The 24,491-nt window shown below is 31.8% G+C and overlaps 1 protein-coding gene across 1 annotated transcript; it reads right to left on the reverse strand.

Annotated features, from left to right (window-relative positions):
• Positions 1-16,446: 16,446 nt before the first annotated feature.
• Positions 16,447-17,420, reverse strand: B0H65DRAFT_573271 (uncharacterized protein; the record flags this gene model as incomplete). The annotated part of the gene is made up of 2 exons (XM_062830543.1): positions 16,447-17,273; positions 17,337-17,420. The coding sequence occupies 2 exons, from the start codon at positions 17,418-17,420 to the stop codon at positions 16,779-16,781; spliced, it is 579 nt and encodes a 192-aa protein (XP_062681443.1). The 3' UTR covers positions 16,447-16,778.
• Between the last annotated feature and the right edge of the window lie 7,071 nt (positions 17,421-24,491).

A 24,491-nucleotide genomic window follows, 5' to 3' on the forward strand; every position in this document is an offset into this window, starting at 1 on the left:
TATTAGAAAAGATTAAAATATTATCTAAATACGCCGTTATATATATATCGAAAATATTATATAAAATATCGTTTACATAATTCTAGAAAGTCCCGGGGGCGCCCTAAAATCCAAAGGGATATATTAAGGATTCGAAAAGCTTAAAGCGTATTATAAATATTATTAACCATTCGTACCCTTCCGTAATACAGATACTGTTAAAAGCAGCGATAATATCGAACTTGGTAAAAATCTTTACTTTATAAATAGCGTTCAAGGTTTCTTTAATTAATAAAAAAGAATATTTACTCTTAAAAATAATATTATTAATCCCTTAGTAGTTAATATAAATATATATTCTTCCACTTAATTTCTTTATAAGGAAGATAAAGGAAGCGGCCTCTAATTAGGAAGGCTGAATAAAATTACTTTTAAAATTATTATTAATCTATTTCTTCATAATATTTAGCTCGTTTAGGTTAAATAAGCGGAACTAAAAATATAGCAGTTATTCGCCCAGTTTAAATTCGATCTTTAAATCGTAAGCGCAATATAAAAATATAACCGTAACCTTCTCTAGCCTAAAAACGTTAATATATTTCTAATATTAATTAGGGAATTTCTCTTTAATTCTTTAATTAGTCTTAAGAAATTTATCAGCCTTCTTATAGAATTTAATAACGTCTTCTTCAATAATTTTAACGATTTTAATAGCTTTTTCGTATTGTTCGAAATATCTTTCCCTACCGTTTAAATATATTTTATTAACGATTTTAGTAGCGCGTACAACGACCCTAGGACCCTTACCAATATAAGCGTTAATTTATCTATAGAAGCGCTTCCTTAATAATATTTTATATTTCGCGCCCTTACTAACTATAATCTCCTTCGCTATTTCCTCTATTAATAAATCCGTTAACGAACTTATCCATCCTATCCTTACCCATCTATTAATAATACTTTTATTATTTCCTCCCTTAAAGTCTAAGGCGCTCCCCTCTTTCTCTTTAGTCTAAACCTCCTCTTCCGCCCTAACCTCTTTAATAATTTCCTTAATTTCCGTATATAAAATCCAAAATACTCTTAATTTATATATTTCGTAAAACTAACTAAAACTCGCCGCATTAAAATCCTTAATATCGCCCGAATTAACAGGGTCGCTCGAATAATAAATTTGGTAAACTAAAATATAGTAATCCGCATTAGACCTCTACGCTCCAACGACTAGGTGGCAAATTACAAATTTAATAACCGGTTAGGTAGTAGGCTCTAAAATAGTAAAGGGTATTAAAGCGGGCGTTAGGGTACTAGAATATATCCGGCGCGTCTCTAATTTCGCTAACTATTATTTTACAGCTCTCCTTACTCGTTAAGCGGATATAAGGCAGCCAATAGTCATAAAGTCGAAGTCTTCAATAATAATAGGTTCGGGCTCGGGTTCAGGCTAAGACTTAAGGCTACTTATTTCCGTAGGCGGAATTAAAACTATTACTCGGTTAATAATTTCATTATAATATCTACTATAATCCTATACCTTAAATACTCGCCGAAAGGTAATTAGTAAATTTATTAACAAATATCGGCCGGCATACTCTTTTATAAAAGTAATTAAACCCTCCGGCTATAAAACCGCGGGGTTATAATATTTTAACTAAAGTATACCGAGAATAATAGGGTAATCTATTATAAAATTATAAACTAATATTAAAATTATCTTTATATCATATTCAATTTTTAATTAAATTAAATAATACTTAGTAATTAATCCTTTTAATACTCTATTAACAAAATATAACGCCTTTAGCTTAAGGAATTTTATAAGCGGTATAGTTAATTATATAGTAAAAGAGCAGTTGATAAAAGCGAACGTAAAGTACTTACTATTGATGAGAGCAATATATTTACTTTAGTATTATATAATCTATAAACGATATAAATAGAAAGGAGAATAGAATTATTATTATAATTATTAAAATTGAATTCTTTAATTAAATTACTTCTAAGTTTATTAAATCCATATCCTCCTCTTTTATTATCGTTATAAACGATGGCCTCTCTACGTAATTTAGTAGGGAGGTATTATATTTCCTACATCATATTTGGTAATATAAGTAGCCAGGGCTAGAGTAACTATAATTACGGCAGCGGGAGCGGCGGGAGCGGCCTTTCTAACGCCTATAGCGTTAACGTAAGCGGCGTTACTATAACTAACCTAACCTATAGTAGATCTAACGGCACTAGCATTACTATTATTATTACTATAATTATAATTATTATAATAGTTCTTATTCCTTTTAATACATAGGATGCTAGTACTAATATTATTATAATAATCGATAGCCTAGTAACCTTCCTTACTATAGCGTTTATAAAAGTTATTTTAGAAATAATAATCGGAAATAGCCTTATCGATTATTTTAACTAATAAAATATTAAAAATAGTTATAGCGTCGATATTTATAGCATTACTACTTTAAATAGTAGTATATTCGGCGGTAAAGGTATTACTACCTCCTCTTCCACTATTAGAATTATTTTTATAGAAAGGGGTAACATTCTAATTACGCTAGTTATAATCTTCGAAATTAATACCGAATGTATAATAGAGAGTAAATTATTTTTCATAAATATTAAAAGCGGGAAGATTTTATTAGTACACAATTATATTATAAATATCGTCGGTAACCTTTATCTTTAAATAATAAGTCTTTATAGTATTATTTAAATTATATCAATCGATTAAGGTAATAAATTTATCTTTAAAATTAAACTATTTTTATCCGTATCGTATTTTTAAATGCTCGAATTTATAACGCAATTTTAAAATTAAATCTATACGGTGGTACTTAATATTTAAACAAACAAGGAAGTCTTCGCTAATCTTCTACTTCCTCTTATCTATATTAACCTCCTTTAATAATAATATAATATAGGAGAATAAGGCGTAAAAAGCGGCGCTATTTAAATATTATATAATTTAAATAAATTTAAAGCGCTCGTCGGTATTAAAGTACTATAAGTCCTAGAACTAATAAAATTCAATTTTAGTACGCTAAATACAATAGGATTCAACGCATTTAATTACAATACTACCCTCGCTAATAAATGCTTCGAGGTCCTTACTAATCCCCAATTTAGGGGCGGCGGTAAATATATCGTTATTATTATTGAATAAAAGGTTAAATTTAAGGGGGACGACCTTTAAGCGGATAACTTTCTTAAAACTTTTAATAATATCGTTCTTCTCCCTGATTTTAGAAGTAACGTCTTTTTTAAATTTATTATACGTATTCTTAACGTCGTTAAAGGAAGTATTAGTATTAATAAAATTATTCTAAATAATTATAAATTACTTGTTGAAGTAAGCGACTTTATTATTAAAGTTAGTAATTATAATATTCTTATTCATAAATACGTCTTCTACGGCGGCGGTAAAAGTATTAATTTTAACTACGTCCTCGTAAATAAATTAAATAAGCGCAACGATTACATAAAGGAAAGCAGCGTAGCCAATAAACTATAAAGCGAAATTGAAAACGGATTACTTAATTAGGTTACCCAAGTTGTAATTACCGTTAAGGGTTTTAATAATATTCTTAAATAACTACTTATACAAAGGGTTAATAATTAAACCAATAATAGAAATCGGAATATTAATCTTAATAATAGACGATATTAATTAATTCAATTAATAAACTAAAAGGGGAAGGCTACTTTATAACTAAGGGAATAGCGTACTACCTTATAAACGCTCTAGGAGAATCGCAATATAATTATAGTATTCTAGGAGAATTACAATACAATTATAGTATTTATCGGACTCGAAATCGGACTCCTATCGTAATACGACGATCGTAGGCACGCCAGAAAATTTTACAACGGCAGCAATTAATTTAAATAAAATTATACGCTCGTAACATAATAATAAATACAATTAATTATTACGGGGCAAAGCAGCGGTTAAGGGGTAGGTTGGATATATGTAGTTATATGAGGAGAGAAGGAGAGAAGTATATATAAATTTAATAATATAAAGTAGAGTACGAAGATTATACTTAGAGCCGGGACTAGAATACATACATATATACGTAACGTACTATTAGCCAATGGTAGTAATAGTATAGCACGAGGCTCAATTGCTTATAGCGGGAGCCGTGTATGTGCAAGGCAGTCACAGGTAATCCTGTGACATTAATATACTTCCTTAAGAATTAATTCTAATTAAGAAGCGAACGTTGAACCGATCATATTAGTAAGGATAACCGCTATATTAGCTTAAAAAAGTTGTAAGTAAATCAAAGTTGTATTTAAATACAAAATTAAAAACAAGGAAGCCTTAGAATTAATAGGCGGTTTATAGATTAATAAATTCCAAATTGGAATTAAACCTCATCAGTCGGGATTTATTTACTAAAAGTACTTAAATTAATCCTATAAATTACCATTTCCTTAATTTCTCTCTTAAACTTATTCTCGTATATAATTCGATTATTTAGTTTTTTAAACTACGTAATTCCTTCAATATTAAGCGGTAATAACGAGTAATATTTATAATTATTAATTCTCTTAATGTTAATATTATTCTTAATTACTTATAATTATATAATTTTAACCCCAAAATCGATTAGCAATGAAGAAAATTCCTTTTCCGCATCGAGGCAAATAATCTTATTAAGAATAAAAAGCCTACGAAGGATATCTATTACGCCGCCATTATCCTAATAAATCTATATTAAAATTCAATTCTAATAATAATTATAAAGGATACAAAAAATTAAATCCCTAATAATTTCACCTTACCCTGGTATTCGTCAACCTTATTTAAAATTCTACCTTCCCTTCGTATAGAATTTTCAACCGGTTAGTTTAAATTAAAGTAGATTATAAATAATTGAATTTCTTTTAAAAATATAAGAGAAGGAGAAGGAATTTATAAATCCCGTGTTAAATTAATAATTCGAAACCTTTAATATTACTAATTCTTATAAAAGTTATAGTATAATAATATTCCTACGAATACTTCGTATTAAAAAGGATTAGGTAGCAGTTATAACCATTCTTCTTAATATAATTACGATTTTAAGGTATAATATATACGTTTAAGAGGGGTTATTTAAATTAATTATTAAGAAAATACCTTTCAATCTTATTATAAAGTATATAATATTTAAAAAGGATAAATTCTTAAAAGTAATCCCATTAATAAGGGTTCTTAATATTAAAGTATAGTAATATAAAAAGAGTTAATAGCTTAAGGAGGTAATTACAAGGGAAAGCCGTACAATTAACCATTTTATTATTCGTATTAATCCTATTCAAATTAATAATATTCGTCTTTATATAGTAGTAGACGAATATTATACAATTAAATTAAATATTAAAAAAAATATTATTAATATAAGAAGAATTTCGATATTGAACGGATTATTTTATAAAAGTAGCTTAATATGTATAAAACCGAGTAATGGAATAAAACCTAAAATAAAAGGGTAGAATTACGATTTGTTAATAAATTACGTATAGAATAAAATATAAGAATTAATTTAATTTTAAATAATATTAAAGATTAGAAGTAGCTTCTTAAATAGTATTAATCTATTTAATAAGTACATTAGGGTTATTATTTAAAAGCGAAGAGAAAAACTATATAAATAAAAGCTTTATAGTTAGGTAAATTAAAAAAGGATATTATCATAACTTGGTCTATGCTCACGCCAAGGCTCCCTCTAATTGGCTACATCACTTTGTATAATACTATTGGCTACATTAATATATTTAACCGTGCCCTCTTCGAGGTTGCATCTCTTCCTCTTTCTTCTTTCTTCCTTATATTTAGTTATTTATCGATAACGTTAAATTATTCGTATATACTCCCGCTTCGAAATTTATATGCGTAATACTTAATTAAAAATCCTTCTTTCATTCAAAGATTAAAGCTAAACTCAATTTGGGTTTCATCTCATTTTTCTTTTAAAAGTCGTAACTCAATTCAACCTTCTTCCAACTGCTTTAGGAACCCGGATTTTTATCTAATCGTTTTTATACCGACGGGTAAAACCAAATTTATAGTCCGGACGATAAGGCTTGAACCCTAATTAGAAGGAGCGACTAATTTACAATTAAATTTGCAGAGTACTACCAATTATAGTAACGTTAGAATAACGGAAGCAATCTCATCTCGGCATTAAAAAACCAAACCGCCAGCTCGGGTCCAACCGAGCCTCAATTTCTTAGATCTATATATATATATATACCGCCTTTCCTAACTTTTATATATAACCTTTCTAACTTTCCCCTTTTTATATTAAAATTCAATACTTTCTTTCCTTCTTTTTATTTTATAAATTTCAATTCAAATCGTTCCGACTTTCAACCCCTTCTAACTCCAATTCTCTCCTTTTCATCTCGCAAACTTTATCTAACCTTTTCTACTATAGCTAAAGACCTGCAACGGTTCTATAGAACCAAATTTCTATACTCTAAACAATTGTAACGATCTTACGAAATGAACATTATAATTTTATAAGCTAAGTAGCTATTTTAGTTACTCAAAACAAAGGCTCTTCGAAACCTAAGGCTTCTTTTCCAAATCTTAAAAAATTCGTTAGAGTACCCTTTTCTTTTAAGATATAGTTTCCGGCAATTGAAGCTAAGCTCCGTATTGACAAAGCCGCAATTAGTAACGCTAAGGCTTAGTTTTACTACGTTTATTCCCGTCTTAATAGTAAAGTTTAGGCTTTGGTAATATCCTAACTAGCTACAACTACGGATATAAATAATTGGAACCTTTCAAACCTTTTTAATTACTTTACTAAAGTCTTTAATAATCCAAATAAAGTCTAAGAAGCCGAAGATGCCTTATAAAAAAATTACTTAAGGAGATAATATTTTTTCCATTTTCTTAACTAAATTCGAGAGTTTACTTTATAAAGTAAAGGCAAATATTTAATTAAAAATAGTAAAAATCTCTCTATTTCGTCGAATTTTCAACGACTAAACCTATAAACGAACGCAGTTAATTTAGCCTATCCCGAAGACGTACAACGAATATTTGCAAAAGTTTAAGGAGGCTACCGGATATTAAAAAGAGGATAAGTATAGTTTTCTATTATCATTATCTAAAGCCAAAAATAAAGATGAGATAGATATTAATATTATTATTAAGGCCTCGGGTTTAGGATCGACTTCACATACTTACCTTAATACTATTTTAGTATTGGACGACGATTTAGGTAACGGTAACGATTCGGATGAGAATTATAATTTACGCGCTTCTTATTTATTTAAAGATCTTGAAAAGACTTTAGAACGCCAATATTATAATAATAGGTTAGGATATTAAGATAAAAGATAATAACGTTCTAAATAAAGTTTTAGGGATTGAGGACCTTAATAGACAATTTTTACATGGATAAATGGATGGATGATAGATATAGTCAATTTTGGGACTGAGTTTTTTTTCCCGGGGGGGGGAGGGGGGGGGGGGGGTAATATTTGTCACGGGGCTGCCGCTCAGAGGTTTATATTAGGCTCTACAGCCTGACTGCCTGTAGCTTATGCCTTATAGTACGGCGCTGCGCCTCTATAATACCGTATATATACTTGTAGCCCCTTTTAAAAGGCTATAATCTATAGTTCTACTTTATAGCTTAACTTTTCCCCCTTTCCTCTTTATAGAACCTTATCGATCTCTTTTTAGCCTAACAATTATATAGCACTCTACTATCCTCCTTATATTAGATTCTATCTTCCTTTTGTAAGAGAAAACCTATAGTTTCGTACGCGGCGATATTAGATATTAGTTATTGGAATAATTAAATTTAAATTGCTTATAAATATCAATAAAGAAATAATATTTATTTCCTCTTTTTAGAATACCCCTTTGGGCTTTGTAGAAGGTCTTATAGGAACTATAGAAATTACCGGTATTACCCCTAAATACGACCTTAAAAAGACGACGACCGGCCTTATTACGGCTATTATTAATACCTTTAATATTAATAATTTGGACTTTATACGAGTCCTTTATTTTATAGTTACGAACTTTACTTCGAATTGTTCCCCGGTTTTAGAGCCTAATTTTAATTTCTCCCCAGTTATAGTTAGTGCTAACTCCGTAGCTAGTAACAATAATAATAATAACGGATATATACATATACGGAAATTTCTAATCCTATTTATTTAAGATAATTAGTAATTAATTCTTTATTCTATTATATTCTATTTGTTAAAATATATAATACCGATAATAAAGCGGGTCTTTACGTAAATAGAATCGCTACTTAAATTAAAATCCTTAATACCCTCTCCGATAATAAGAGAAAGAAGTTGGAGGGATTTTGGATTATATATATTATCGATAATAATATAAACTTTCAATTCCTATTAGAATAAATTAACCGCTTTTTTAGCGCCTATTACCTCTACAATATAGCCTTCGCCCAACTATACGCTATAAAATAGTATAATAACTAGACCTTTTCCTGCTTCTACGTTAATTAAGACGATAAATTCTTTAAAGTTAAAAGCGCTACGTAAAATAACGAATCTAAATTGGGTATTCTATATAATACCTTTAATATTAAATTTATAAACGCTATTTTTATAATTATCCTCCTTAACGAATACAATGATTATATCGAAGTATTTTAAGTTAATACTACTCGCTATAAAAATACCGAGATATTTAAACTCTTTAAGTAATAGAATAATTATTATTAGAGTAGGGGGAAGAATTAAAAATTTAATTAAGCCCCTTCTAATTAATTTTCTATTTCCCGGGCCCTACATTCCTAAGCCGTTATTCTATAAAATAATAATATAAGTAGCCCTAACCCTACTTCTAATAAGCCGGGTACAAAGGATATTAATAATAATACTAATATATTTATAAATAGGATTATAGCCGGCCCCGCCTATAAGCGAAGCAGTAACTGCAGAAATTATAGTAACGGCCTTACTCGTCGTACTAAATAGGTCTCTAACGAAGAACGCTAAAGGCGCTATAAAAATAACTTCTATATAAAGTACGGTACTTCGGATTACTACGCAATATAATATTTATACCTCCTTATAATAAGCTTTAATAATAAAGTCGGAATTAATTTAACTAAAATAGTTACAAACCTTCCCATATTAGAGGATAAGGATAAATAATACGATTTAATCCTAGAGGATTAGAGAAAAAATAATCTTAATATATAATTAGGTATTAAAGTCTCTAGAAGTATTAAATAATAAAGTAGAAAATTTTAAATTAAAAAATAAAATAGAAATTAAGCCTACTTTAATTCTATTTATCGTTAATAATTACGATTTATTGTACATCTTTATCGACCAAGGTTACTAATATTATACCGCAATTAAAAAAAAAGTTATATAGGATTTTAAAATTCTTACAATCCCGATTTTTATATGCTAAATTAAAAGCGTATTGATAACTATGGAAGGTACTTCTATTAAGAACCTTACTTAACTTATAATATAAGTAAACGGTTATATTAAACCTATAGTAGCCTATATCATTCTAAAATTCGAATACCCCCTAATTCTAGGAAAGCCTTAATTAGCTACACACTAAGCCTATTTGATCCCCTATAAAAAATGCCTCTATATAGGAATAGCGGGCAATTAAATCCTTTACGTTAGAAGGGAAGAAAAAGAAAATACCTTATTTATTAAAGAGGTTAAATCTATAATATACATTATAATAATTAACTTCGTAAGAACTATTAATTATATACGTAAAGAATATAGTAGGGCTATAATAGAAGATTATATTTTTATAATTAATTTAAAAAATATTAAAAAGATTTTATTCTTTAAGAAAATTTATATAAAGGCCTAACTCCGTTCGAAAATCCTTAAACATTTTTATTACCTCTTACCCTTATAAATAAAGGAGGAAACTAATAAATTTAATTCTAATAAACCCAGCGTCAATTATAAAATTCTTTTTAAAAGAGGTTTAAACAACTAAAACCGCCCGCTCCCCTTCGATCCCTTATATAATATATTTCGAAAAAAGTTTTTAATTTTTTAAAAAAAACCGTTAAAACACTTTTTAAATAAAGGATATATCTATGAAAATAATTTAGAAATTAGAGCCCCCGTCTTATTTATATGTAAACCTAACGGCGATTTATATTTCTATTATAATCATAAGGCTTTTAACGCTATTATTCGCATAAACCGCTACCCCCTTCCTTTTATCCGTAAAACGTTTAGAATTTTAAAAGGAATAAAATAGTATATTAAAATTAATATCATACAAGCCTTCTATAAAGTCTATATAATTATAGGAAACAAAAGGAAGATAATTTTCTATATACGCTACGGTTTATTCGAATAGTTAATAGTCCCCTTTAATTTATTTAGGGCCCTAGCCTCCTTCTAATAGTATATTAATTCTATTTTGTAAGAATTTTTAAATAATTTCTATTCCGCTTATATAAACAATATTCTTATTTATTCTTAGGGTTTTGAAGAAAATTATAAGAAGAAGATTATATAAATCTTAAAGAGATTTAAATAATATAATTTATATTTAGACTTAAATAAATACGAATCTTTAATTAAGGTGATTAAATATCTTAAATTTATAATCTATATGGGTATAGGCGTATAGGCAGACCTTGAGAAGATTAAAATAATTTTGGAATAATTCGTTCTTATTTTATAAAAAGGCGTATATAGCTTCTTCAGTTGTATAAATTATTACCGGATATTTATATTATAATTCTTAAAAATAACTATACCCTTAACGAAATTTATAAGTAAGGGAATCGCTTTCGAATAAATAAAGGAATACAATTTAATTTTACAAATACTTAAATACTTCTTTACCCGCGCGCCTATACTTATAGAATTCGACCCTAATTATAAAACCCTTTTGAAAATTAATTATAGTAGCTACACTTTAAGCGGAATCTTGATTTAAAAAATAGAAGATGGTACCCATTATATTATAAGTTTCTACTTTCGGAAACTCTCTATAATTGAGCGTAATTATTTTATTTATAATAAAGAAATATTAGCGATTCTTTCTTACTTCGAAAAATAGTCTATAGAGTTCCGTAATTATAAAGCTTTTATTATATTAAGAGACTATCATAATTTAAAATATTTTATAGAGCGCTATAAGCTTTCTAAATAGTAAGCCTATTAAGTAAAATACTTTTCCCGCTTTAATTTCAATTTCATTTACCGCCCGGGTAAAAACGCCGTAATCCCCGATACCCTATCCTATAAAAATTAAGATTAGCCATTTAGAAAAGACTTCAAAACCCGAAATATATAATTTATTCCCTAAATAATTCTATAGAAATATATACGAATTTCTACCTCCTTTATTTCCTCGGGGGAGGGCGTATAAATCTTTAAAAATCTAGATTTATAATAATTTTAAGATTAGGTAATCTACCGAAATCCTATATACTAAGCTATCCTACGTATAATTAAGGAAAATTCCCACTCCTTCGAACCCTCTTTCTAATTAAAAATATAAATCGTTAGTTATTTTATAGATAAATTAGGGTACTTACACCATACAGGGCAGCTTTAGATCCCGGGAGCCCTAGCCTCCTTAGAAGTTATAATATTAACGATAATTAAATAGGATTAGTAATTCGACGCCCTATTTATTACTATAATCTAACAAATATATAAAATTTTAATATTTAACTACTTTAAAAAAAAGGAATAATCTTTACCCTTATAAAAAAATATTATTAACTACTCCTTAACTCTTATATACGGCGCTTCCTATATAATTACTACGTTTACAAATTATAAAAGTTTAGAAGGAAAGAAAGAAAGGCCTTTTATAATTACTGCTAATTCTACAATAATAGTATAAGGCTATATAAATAAATTTTATCACTAACTTCCTAAAAGTAAATAATAATATTTATTTTTAAATTATTAAAGACCGGCTTAATAAAAATATTATTTTAGAACCTATACCTTTAATAGATATAAACCTTTACGTAGAACGTTTTTTCTAATATTTCGTCTACTACTACGGTTAGCTATATTCTATAATTAGTAATAAGGGTACTAATTAAATAGGTAGGTTCTACAAACGTTTTTATAAATTAATATATATAGAATAGCTCCTTAATACAGTATATTATCCCTAGATTAACGGCGGCCCGGAAAGAATAAATTGAAAAATCTACGCCTTCTTTAAAACTTATATTAATTATTTATAAAACAATTAGGACTATTAGACCCCTATAATATAATTAACTATTAATAATAGAATTAATACCTTTATTAGTATAACCCCTTTCTTTATAATTTATAAGTATAAAATTAATTTTATTATTCCTACGGCAAAAAAATTATTTATAAATTTCTTTATTTCTTGTACCCTAGAACGGAAGGCCTACGAATTTATTAAAAAACTATAATAAATTTTAAATTTATATTAAATTATTATAATGACCGTTATTTAATAGTAAGAAGGATTTACTAACTACTCGAGGTATTTAGTAAAATACTTCTAGGTCGGAGATAAAATTTAGTTAAACCTTGAGAATTACAGTTCTAAACGCTCTAAAAAAATTTAAACGTTATATATATAAAGTATATAATTTCTAAAGTCCTTTCCCTATATATAGTAGAATTAGAAGGCCTACCTATTATAGTTTATAACGTTTTTTATATTAATTTCCTCCAGAGAGCTATAAAAGACCCTTTATTAAATTCAATTACTATAGACCCCTAACCCCTAGCTATTATAATTAAAGGAGAAAAGGAATAGGAAATAGATTATATTTTTTATATAAATAATTTTATAAATAAGAAAAACGTTATAACCGGCTATATTTTTATTAAATAGAAAGGGTATAGAAAAATCATATAAGAGCCTTTAGAAGAATTTTAAAATACTATTACCCTAAAAAAATTTAAATAATAATATAAGCTTATAGATATTAATATAAGACCTATAGAATAATGGTAAAATAGGAGATAAATGCGTTTAGGTAGGTAAAAATAGTATTAAATAAATTAGAAATTAGAGGGTCCCTTTCCCCGAAGAAATAAAGGGACCTGTAGAGGCTAACCCCCTATATAAAAATTATTATATAAAATTATCAAAAAAAGAGAATAGAAAATATAAATAGCCCGTTTAAAGCTTCAAATTCTCTTTACTATCCTCTAAACTTTTAGTACTAATACTAGAAGGCCTAGCTATAATAATAGCCTCCTTAAATTCGCTCAATTTTTTATTTCTTCTAATAATATTAAAGATATTTGATAAAATATTTTTAGCGGCTATAAGAGTAGTAGAGGTAACAGGGGTAATAGGGATAAAATTAATTTAAATGATTATAGCCGTAATAATATAAATAAAAGGGCGTTTATATATAAATTTCGGGAGGGGGAAAGTTTTGTACTTCTTACCATAAGTAAGAGTTAAAGTACGCTTATAGTAAATAATATTGTTCTAAGCCTTTTAAATTAATAAAATTCTTACGTTCTTCTCTAGTACGGCGAATTTATTTAAAAATTTAATTACTTTAATTTTTAAACCGTTTACGCCCACTTAAATAAATTCTAAGTATTTAATAAAAAGGGCCGTATCGGAAATAATAGTAAAATCGGTATTAGTAAAATTAATAGTAGCAGGAATTTCGATAACGGGAGCGAAAATATAGGAAGCCGAAACGGCGAGGGGAGGGGTTATATAAATATTAATATAAATTGTAGCGCCTAAAGAGGAATTAAAATTAGCGAATAATAAATCGAAGGCGTTAAGGTTAAAAATATTAATCTTTTAGAATTTAGGAAAGTATTTTAAATTTTTATTTATAGAAATTACATTATTATGAGCAAAGGTAGTAGCGGGTTCGAATTTATCCTTAATATTAGGGTATTCTTAGCGGTTCTATTCCAAATATATTTCCTAAACTTTAAGAGGGGAGGCCGTATAAATTTTCGCTAAATTGAATTAGTAAGCGATATGATAATTCGAACTATCCTAATTATAATAATATATAAACTTACGAATAAGGTAAAGCTAATATTGATTTATATAAATATTATAAGTCGCTATAACCTCTTAAATTTCTTTAGGGTTAGTAAAGGAATTTTTAAAGTCGTTAGCGCGTAGAGAAGGGAGAATATTACAGAATTCGACGGAAACTACTTTAACCGTAGAAATTACAGGGCTATAACGCTATAGAACCAATTTATCTTTTAAAAAATTAGAGGCTTCGGTTAAAAAAGATACAAAATTACCGGGAATAGAGGGGGTAAAGGGCGGAAGAATAAAACGGACATTAGGAATAGCGGGAATAGTATAAGAGGGAAGGGTAATAAAAATAATTAGAAAAAGGGTACCAGTAAAAATACAGAAAATTAAAGGAGTTAAAGGGGCGACGATAGGAATAGTAGTAATAGTAATAGTAGAACGAATATTATAATAATTAGAAAAAGCCTTAGAAATACGGGGAATCGAAAATTAAATACGAACGCGCTCTTATTTTTCTTTTTCCTCATTCTCTCTCTTCTTTTATTCAAAGAAGGTATAGAAAAAATTTTTATCCGTATTTATAAAATAAATTAATTATTATAGTACTACAGAAAAAAGGGGGGAACGTATAAAAGGCTATTAAAATTTCGTTAAAGAGGGAAAGAAGGGAAGAGAAAAGGGAAGTGCGGGAGGAAAACTTTTTATATTTTGGAGCGGGGCGACAATTATAAAATAAATTAATTTAAATGAAGGTAGGAGGACGCATACTATTAAAAGGGACGTATATAACCTGTATATAAATTATAATATTATTCGTTATTAGAATAACCCGGATTATGAGAGGGGGGCTAATATTATAAAACTACCGCTTAGAAATTTATATTAAACTCTATAACCTAACTACTTATAATTTATACCCTATAGTACGGCACTACGCCTTTATAGTACCGTATACGTACTTATAGCCCCCTTTAAAAAGCTATAGTCTATAGTTCTACTTTACAACCTGACTTTCCCCTCTTTCCTCTTTATAGAACCTTATCGATCTCTTTTTAGCCCAACAGCTGTACAGCACTCTGCTGTCCCCCTTACAAGATCATAGCTTGGTCCATGCTCACGCCAAGGCTCCCTCTGATTGGTTGCATCCCTCCGTGTAATACTATTGGCTACATTAATGTATTTAACCGTACTCTCTTCGAGGTTGCATTTCTTCCTCTTTCTTCTTTTTTCCTCACCTTTAGTTATTTATCGATAACGTCAAATTATTCGTGTGCACTCCCGCTTCGAGATCTACGTGCGTGACAGATATAATTCTCCTTCTTTATTAAGTATTGTTAAATAACCACTCGAAACTTATAACGTTGTAGATTTATAATATACTTATCTAAATTATCGTCGAGGAGGTTATTACCGTTTTCGTTTCTAATAAAGAATTAATTATTAAGATTGAAGAAGATTAGCTTCCTCTATTCGAAGAAGAAGAAAAAGAATTATAGTTTTATAAACTAATATAGGAAAGATATATAAAAGTATTACGCAAAGCTAATATTGATACGATTACGTATAGACTAAGCTATAGTTAGGAACTTCCTAATTTTGATTTAATTGAAGAGTAAGATTTTAGTATATAGTTAAATTCTATAGTAGAAGATTCTATAATAGTATTATACTAGAAAGTGGCGATATTAAAATTATTAAAATTCCTAATAAAAATATGGACCTTGTTTTATAGAGTAGCTAATCTAATATAAGAATATTTACTAAGTTCACAGATATTACATGCATAAATGTAGTATTTTTTAAAAAGGCGGTATAATATAGTTACAGCGCTAATTTATATAGGGAGGAAAGTACTAAAACTTTCGCGAATCTATTCACTTTCGCGAATCCATGCACCTGACCCTATGCAAGCACAGGGTCAGACTGAGGCGTTTTTAGCCCTGACGAGTATTACGGGCGAGGCCCAATGTTGTTGCCAGGATGAGAAAGGCGGTGATCTCTCAGGGTTGACTGAAGTACAAAATGATTATACTTGGCTTCGTTCCATGGTTGCGTGCTCGCATGCTCAATGATGTCAAGTTCACAACCACCCAGCAATGCATAACCGTACTCATCTGTGGACATCGCCTCGATCAAAATGCATGAGTAAACAAGGCACAGGTGCGTGAAAGATTGAGCAATGGTTTTGACTTCTTTATTGCCAGCCGCGGTAGCGCAAATAGTAACACCTGGCTTGTGGTATCAGCTAGGAAGGTATCAAGCGCTCAGAACCACGCACTTGCAAGTTGCACCTCCCTGGTATCAGCATCATCTTTCCTTCTTCTTCTTTTATCCACCAGTACGCAACCCACGCAAGCCGACAACGCAAAAATTACGAAGAGCAAAGATAACTCGACGTCTAAACAATGGCCATGATGAAAAGATAAGAAACCCAATTGCACCCATTTACCCTCCCGAAAGTGATATCATCCGTTATTCCTGTATGTATGTTTGATAAGCATGCTTTTCGTATGCTTCAACCCCATGCTCACACCCTCAGCGAGCCCTCAGTCTCGCCTACGACGTCGGTGTAGAGGTGAGAAGAGATTTGTGTAGTATGACTGCGTTTTCAATCCAAAGGAACGTCTTCGCAGTCGCATCAGTCGCAAGAACTAAAGGCCATGCCCCAAAGCGAGACGGGAACTGGTGATCTCTCGTCAACTGCCCCGGGTGTGATATCATTGCCAGCTGGGTCGACCATCTGTTGGGGAGTGACCATATCCGAATGGTGTAACGAAGTCGAGCCTTGGTCCGCTAGCAACGGTGTCTTGACCAGCCTCTAGTTGTTGGCCTGACCGTTAGCCGTCTGCTGCTTGGCGTTCTCCTTCTGGGTGTTGAGGAAGCTGGCGGCAGTAGCGTAGGTTTCGGTGCCGAGGGTGAGGGCGGTGGTGAGAGCAGCCTTGTAGTAAGCAGTCAAGCCCTGGCCGCCAACCTTCTCGAGCTCGGTGTTGTAGGTGCTGAGGACATGCTCCTTGCCGCTCTGGCCAAGGCGGATGGGGAACTGAATGATGGACTGAGCATCGTGGACGAGCTCATCTGTCGGCTTCTTGACAATGGGGAACTTCTCATCGAGCTTCGACAGCGTCTTGTCGCCCAAGTCGTCGGCCTTCTGGACGTATGGGGAGACGTATTGGTATGGGCCCTGGAGGTAGCCGAGGAAGGGAGCTCCAAAGGTCTGGTACACCTTCTCGGTAACCTCGAGGAGTCTTTGGCCGTAGGGGTTGGCCTTGACAGTCGAGATGCTGGACTCGACGATGGGGTATCCAAGCAAGTGCTGTCGACATGTTAGCTTTGGTCATGAAGCACACAAGGGATGACGGGGACATCATGAGCTTACCTCGATGACCGCGGAGTTGTGGGCAACATCGCCGTTAACCTGCCTGCTGCTGTTGGACATCTTGGTCTTCTTCTGGTGAGTCATGTTAGATGCTGGAGAGTATAGTGCCACGAAGGAAGAATGAAGGATCAGGAGTTGAGAACAGGTGAGACAGGCGGACTCTACAATTTGTATGATTTCCAGAGAGGATAGAAGGGTGGGACCGAGCGTGAGATCGGAAGGGTCTTTTAAAACAAGACGAGGTGGTATCGGAGTTCGGGACCGTCGAGCAGAAGGTAGGAGAAAATGATGCAAGCAGAGGAATGGAAGGTGGTTTGGAAGGAGACGGAATTTGAAAATGGCAACTGCCTGGGTCAAGAGGAAGGAGACGGGGTGGAGGGGTGGAAGACGTCTTTCCACTCCGGTGAAACCTCACAGATTGGTAGCCCAGCCGATGCACGCCACTAGTATGGGGCTATTGCGAGTAGTTAGGAGCACTATCAGAACACAAGTCGGAAGCTTGGGGACTCGCGATGGGAGAAGCTGAGCCGTTTGCTAGAGGAACCCTCAGGGCACCCCTCCCTCGTCATGGGTGTCATTGCTTGTACCTTGCTGAGACTTGGTAGACGCACATGAAAGAGACCTGAGCTTTGTCAAAACCTGCCATGATCTTGACGCAAATCACTACTGTAACAGTCTTTGTACCTGTCTCCAGCTGCGAGAGTCCATGCGGGAAGCTGATAGAGATGGCATCTCCGATGTTAAGGCCCAGCTACGGCGTGGAAGCCGAGCGAGTTTGCCTCCCCGCCGGTATCTTTGAGCGATACACGGCAGGTACTAGTGACACAGAACCGCTCTCGTCTTCCATGACCGAATCCAAATCTTGGTGCGTCAAAACACGAAGTGAAGTCCAAGGTGGTGTGGATGCCCAAAGTGGGCTTGAACACATTGAACAGGCCTCTCGACCCCTGTTCTTTCTTCGATGAACCGAACAATCGAAGTGCCCTGATAAGAGTCTAGTGGGGCCCCTCGCTTTCAAGGCTGCATGCGTCGCGCCAACACCCCCGGCCTGCCCAGACTGTCAAGCAAGCGCTGCCAGCCAGTCAAACGAAGGGAGGGAGAAAGTGGCAACCCCTCCTTCTGACATGTGAAAGCTCACAAGCCAAAACATTGAAAGCCATAGCATGCACATCCCTGGTATAATAAATGTAAACATCACCCGCATGTCAGGATCACCACCGGGGTTTGATTGATCCATTTCAGTCACCTTGGAGGAAAACAGCCGATGGAATTGCCTGGTGTCGTACACCAGTGAAGGAGTCACGGAGGCGACCGAGGCCGTCACAGACAAACTCGATAAGATGGAGGTGAGATGTTGGAAAATGCTGAACAGGAGACTTGACAGTTTGACGACTCGATTCAGTGAAACAATCCTTCACGTGAAATCCCTTATCACTCCGTGACATCATTCTCTCAGAAGAGGCTCTTATAACGCCACTAGCTCGTCGTGGTGGTGGAAGATAAGGGAGATTTTCAGGAACGACGAAATAAATGACATGCATATCCCAGGCGGGGTTGTTGCTCCGATTCTGAGGTTTCGGACGCAGCTTCCCCCGCTGAGCCGTTTTTGTCTTCGTTGTCCCATCATGGACTCGTACACAAGCAATTATCTTGTGTGACAACCGGTGAGGCTCGGAACGAATGGGAGGAATGACCCTCACACCGACCCCCCACGCCACTCCATCTCTACCCGTTGCCGCCGGTTCATCATCCGTATGAGACTGTAACCCAGATTCCAGATTCCAGCGCCAAGTTTGGAGGATGACGTTCTCGGTTGCAAAACTTCAATTTCGCATTTTCAACGGTTGATGATCTTCACTTCAAAGATGAACAATTCAAAAATATCAACTTCCTCGGCTGCACCGGAAGCAATTTCACGCTCACAACAGACCAAGAGCTCGACATCCAACCGATTCTACCAAGGTTGCCTCGCTCAGCGGGGCGTCAGGCTCGACTACAGCCAGCAATGCAAGTAATGCAGCACGCACTGCAGTGTTGCCTCGCAGCACCAACTGTGGTCGAGGCGACTGTGGTAAGCTTTTCAGTTGGCTCCTTCACAAAGGCCTTGCAGAGCCCAGACGAACGAGCTTCAACTTTGGACATTGACTCGCATCGAAGGCGCCGGCACGTGCACCATGAGGTCCAATTGAAGAGTCAAAGTCGACCCCGTTGAAAAATCGTGGAAGATTTCAGTTTCGGAAACATTTTATAGCCCGAGACGGTCAGGGGCTGACATTTTTGGGTTGCGGGTGTACTGTGTACCTTCCGCGTGGATCCAAACTTGAAAGGTCCACCACCAAAGCAAGCGCTAACCCCTTAAGAGGATTGGCGTGATTGGTTGTCAGGGATGGCCTGTGTCATACCACTTTCACATGTCAGACCACGGAAGCGACGAGACGACCAACATCCACAGTTTTTTCTCTCTTTTTGCCCGCGAGGGAGACTTTGGCATCCGGCTCCGCGCTCTGTTGTTGGCTCGACCTTATACATATGCAAGCCACAGAAATCAGAAAGAAATATCCAGCTTGAAGCCGTGTATCTCCGGTTTGCGACTCAATATTTTACAACAACAAGGTGAATCTCCCCTCGTCGTTGACTGTGTCGACTGTAGAGCATCACAGAGTTGCAAAGGTGATACACGCCAAGTGGAAATAGGGGCTGACGTTACTCAAACAAACCTCCTACATCTTCCGTTTTCCGCGGTCTCACAACATCCATGTCCGACTGTTGACCGAGCAGATATCGTCCTTGCTCAAGACGGCTTCATACATCCACAAGTCGAGTGCCCGTTATATTGAGTGAGACGAGGATTGTGAAGATACCAAACAATTGGATGCAGATATCACTCTACGATGTGTCTTAGCAAGGGCATATCCGCCAGACTGGTGGAAGCCTGCAGGTCTCCATTCCAGCAGCTGCCATGAGGCTGATATGCACGAGTACCACGAAACTGATAGTGTCAGTTATGAGACCAGGGACAAAGCACACTCACGTCACGGTCACGGGATGCCAATTGTCTCAAAATTCAAACTCTTTCAACAACGTCGGGTGAAGTCGTTACTCGTCAGGCCTACAAAATCGGCGGCTGACTAGCGGGAAACCCCCTAGTTAAGGCCAGCGATTCGTACTTGAAACTGGGGGTACCTCCCTACACCGCTATTTTGCTAGTCAATTAATATAGATCTATTCAACAGCATATTTTTTTAAATGTATAAAGCCCAATTCCCCGCACTACCCAACACTCTAAATGTACACCAGCCATTTACACTCAACCACTTACTTCTTAAATTATTTATTCGAATTAAAAATATTAATAATTATACTTATATTTACATACCATTAGTCTTAATTTCATTCAACCCCTTTATTTAATCCCTCTATCTCCCTACTATATTACCTCTTTCTATTTCCCTATCGGACCATCCTTTCTATGACAGCCCTAGCAGACTGGGTCTAGATGCCATGTACGAGGCGGCTACTAGAATGAGGTATATAGAGGATTCTAGTTATAGTACGGTCCAGGGGATACAAGCTATTCAATTGGCCATGCTAAGACTGATTATAGGGTGGATCCTAGTACGTGTAAGGTTTGTCTTGCAGGTGAAGGGGATACGAGTGAAGGGATTAGCTAACAGCGACCTATTACGTGATGATATATAGCGTAACCGTGATGACAGCAGGACTAATGATAATAATTAATACTGCTAGGAGCCTCTACCTAGAACCTTATACAGCGATTACAAGTAACTATACAAAATATAGTAAGTAAATAATTAATTACTAGCCAAAGCTAACGCCGGAAGCAATAATAAAGTAAAACCTCTTATACTAATATAATAAGTACCTAATTTAATAAGGAGTAGGATTAACTCTATTATAGCCAACTCTAATAAGGTAGGTCAACTATAATCCAAAACGAATTATAGTATCTCCTCCTCGCCCACAAAGAAGACTAACTATTTAATTATCGAAAACTATATATAAATATAATAAATTATTACATTAAAGAAGAAACGGTAATATACGTTAACCTTATATCCTTTATTAAAATCCCTATTACCGTATAGTCTCCTATTTAATACTTATATACTTATATACTAATTCTCCTTAAATTTATTATCGTCTATATTAAAATCTATTTAATAGGATTAATATATTTATTAACGGTTAGGATTAAATACTTCTTTACTAAGGACAGACGGTAGCGGACGATGCTTTATAGAGGTAATAATTTAATTTTTAGGACGGTTTAAAAACGACAGCTCTTAATAATAGAGTAAAAAATAAATAATAGAATTAGTTAATAGAGAATTATTATAGAAAGATTAGGATATAGGTAACTACGGACGAAGGATAACTTAATGAAGAACAGAAGTTATAACCTTGTTAATTTTAATTTATACTTACTTCTAAATCCTTGTACGCTCCTCTTTAATTATTTTATTTATTTTATTACGAAAAATACTAGCGGGGATATTAACGGGAGTAAATAATACTATACTAATACTATAAATATTAATAAGGCTAAACAATTAGGCCCAATTAGTAAATTTTATTATTATAAAAGTATTAACGATTATATTATTAAATTTATTATTAATATTAATAATATATAAAATTAAAATATATATATATGAAAGTATTTCCCTAATTTAATTAGTAATACGAATTATTTTAAGTATAGCGCGACGGAAGGTTGTAAATATAGTATTAAAATTATTTTTAATTTTACGAATATAATTTAATTAAGTGAACGATTAATTAAATTTAAAGATTTATAAAATATCGCTAATATTAATATTTTTAAGAAGAGATGCGAAATAAATATTAAACTTATTATAGAAGTTTTATTTTAGGGTGATTATTTCAGGAATATTTTATTAATATTAAATTTCGTAGCTTTGTTTTTAAAAATTTTAAAATATTTATTAAACGAAAGGTAAAACGATTTATCCTTATTAATTTGAGGGTATTTTAAGGTTAACTTAATTTCCCTTTTAATATTAAAGGGGTTAATTATGAAAAATGAAATTTAATATACTTTATCTTCGATATTAAAGTTATATTAAATTTAATTAGGACCGACGTCAAAGCCCTAGCCGAAAATAAGTAAAATAAATAACTTTTTAATAAATTTAAATATAATTATATCGAAATTATTTTCGAAGATTTATTTAATAGTAGTAAATACTTAATTAATTTAATTATATACTAATACTAACTTTATATTAAATAATAAATTAATATTATTTAAAGTATTAATAATACATTCGCGAGAAATAATAGTGGTAAGGTTTAAAAAAATTCTAATAGCCAGAATATTAGGGTTATTGATTTAATTTAATTTTACTAAAATCTATAACTAATAAATTTAATATCTTTTATTGTAGGAAGGGTATATATATTAGTTATATTATAAACGACTTTTCCGAAAGAATTAATAATAGTATAAATGAAATTAATTTTAAATATTAAAACCCAGGAATATAGAATGTAAGATTAACAGTAAATATTTATTTTCTATAATGAAAAATGTATAACGGATATATAAAGCCGGTACTTAATGGCGAAAAGATTTATTGGGGCTAATTCTTATATAAATAACTAAACCGGTTTTATTATTAATAATATATCTAAATTTGGGAATTTAATAAAGAAATAGGTAATATTTATTACTTAATTAAGGTAAATCCTAATTAATATAACGAGCCTAAGCGCTATAACGGACGTAATAGTAGAATAAAAACTCTTCGGATTTATTTATAACTTTAATTTTATTAATAAAAGATATTAGAAGGACTAAGGCGTATTCAATTTTATTATTAAAAATATAATAATAATAATCATCATTATCTTGTTCGATAAATCTAAATACGAATAAATTTAAATCGAATCCGTATTCGATAAAATTAATAGTAACCTTATTACTATTATTAATTAAATTATAGAAAACTTTATCGAAAACTTCGAACGTATTTTAAAAAGTTTTGCTAACTATTTTACTGTTTTTCTTAGTTAATATATTAGGGTATTTTATTGAATTAAAGAAAATAGTATTAGAAATAGAGAAATAGGGGAAAGAAGAAGGGAAGAATAATAAGGGTTTTAAAATCTTATATACTAAAATATTTCAATATATTTATTACGGCCTTTCTAAGATCTACTTAAATTCTCTTTTCTATTAGTAATTATTTACCGCCTTACTTCTAATAGTAAATCTAATGGATACCCTCTATAATTTGTAATATAATAATACTTCTATATTAAATGTAAAATTCTATAATAGTAATAATATAAAAATTTTAAATAAATACGATGATTCAAAATACGGTATAGTAAGAAACTAAATAAAAGCGTAAATAATATAATACGAATTTCCTCCTCTTTCGAAAATAAATAAATGAAATAAATAAGTATAAAGATAAAAACAATAAAAATATATAAAGGAAAGAATATAATACTAGGCTAATTTCTTTTTTATATTATAAATAGTAGGTTCCTCCTCTCGTACGCCTTCAATAATTCGGATAAATCTTTTAAATCCTTCTAAACTATAAAATTATTATATTAAAGCTCCCAACCTTTCTATTTTACTAAATACTATACTTTATCGTCTACGTTTAACTCTAATAATAATACTTTAGGGTAATTATTAATAATCTTATTTTAAATTCTTTCGATCTTATATTCCTTCTAACCGTCTACTATAATAAAACTAAATTCAATTATATTACACTTAAACGGATCTTTGACCTATACTAATTTATATAATTAAACGACCAAAATAATAAAATAAACTCTCAAGTATAATAAAAAATTCAATTCTACTACCAACGGACCAACTTTACGTAATATTTTATATAATCCTACTTTTTAAAGAGATTACTTTATCTTTAATTTATTAAAAAAAGAATAATTAGAATTAAGGCGTAAATAAATAATATTACTTACTTTAATTTAGACCGGGGTATAATTCTTATTATATTTTAACTTCGTCTTTACTATAACAAAATCGATTAAAATTACTATATTTTATTGAAAACCTTTCTATACAATTTTTAAAGGCTAATATTCTACTTATTTAATTTCTTTACCCTAAATTATATTATATAAAGC

This window comes from Neurospora tetraspora (assembly GCF_033439725.1).
Source record: "Neurospora tetraspora strain CBS 560.94 chromosome Unknown B0H65scaffold_4, whole genome shotgun sequence".
NCBI lineage: Eukaryota > Fungi > Ascomycota > Sordariomycetes > Sordariales > Sordariaceae > Neurospora > Neurospora tetraspora.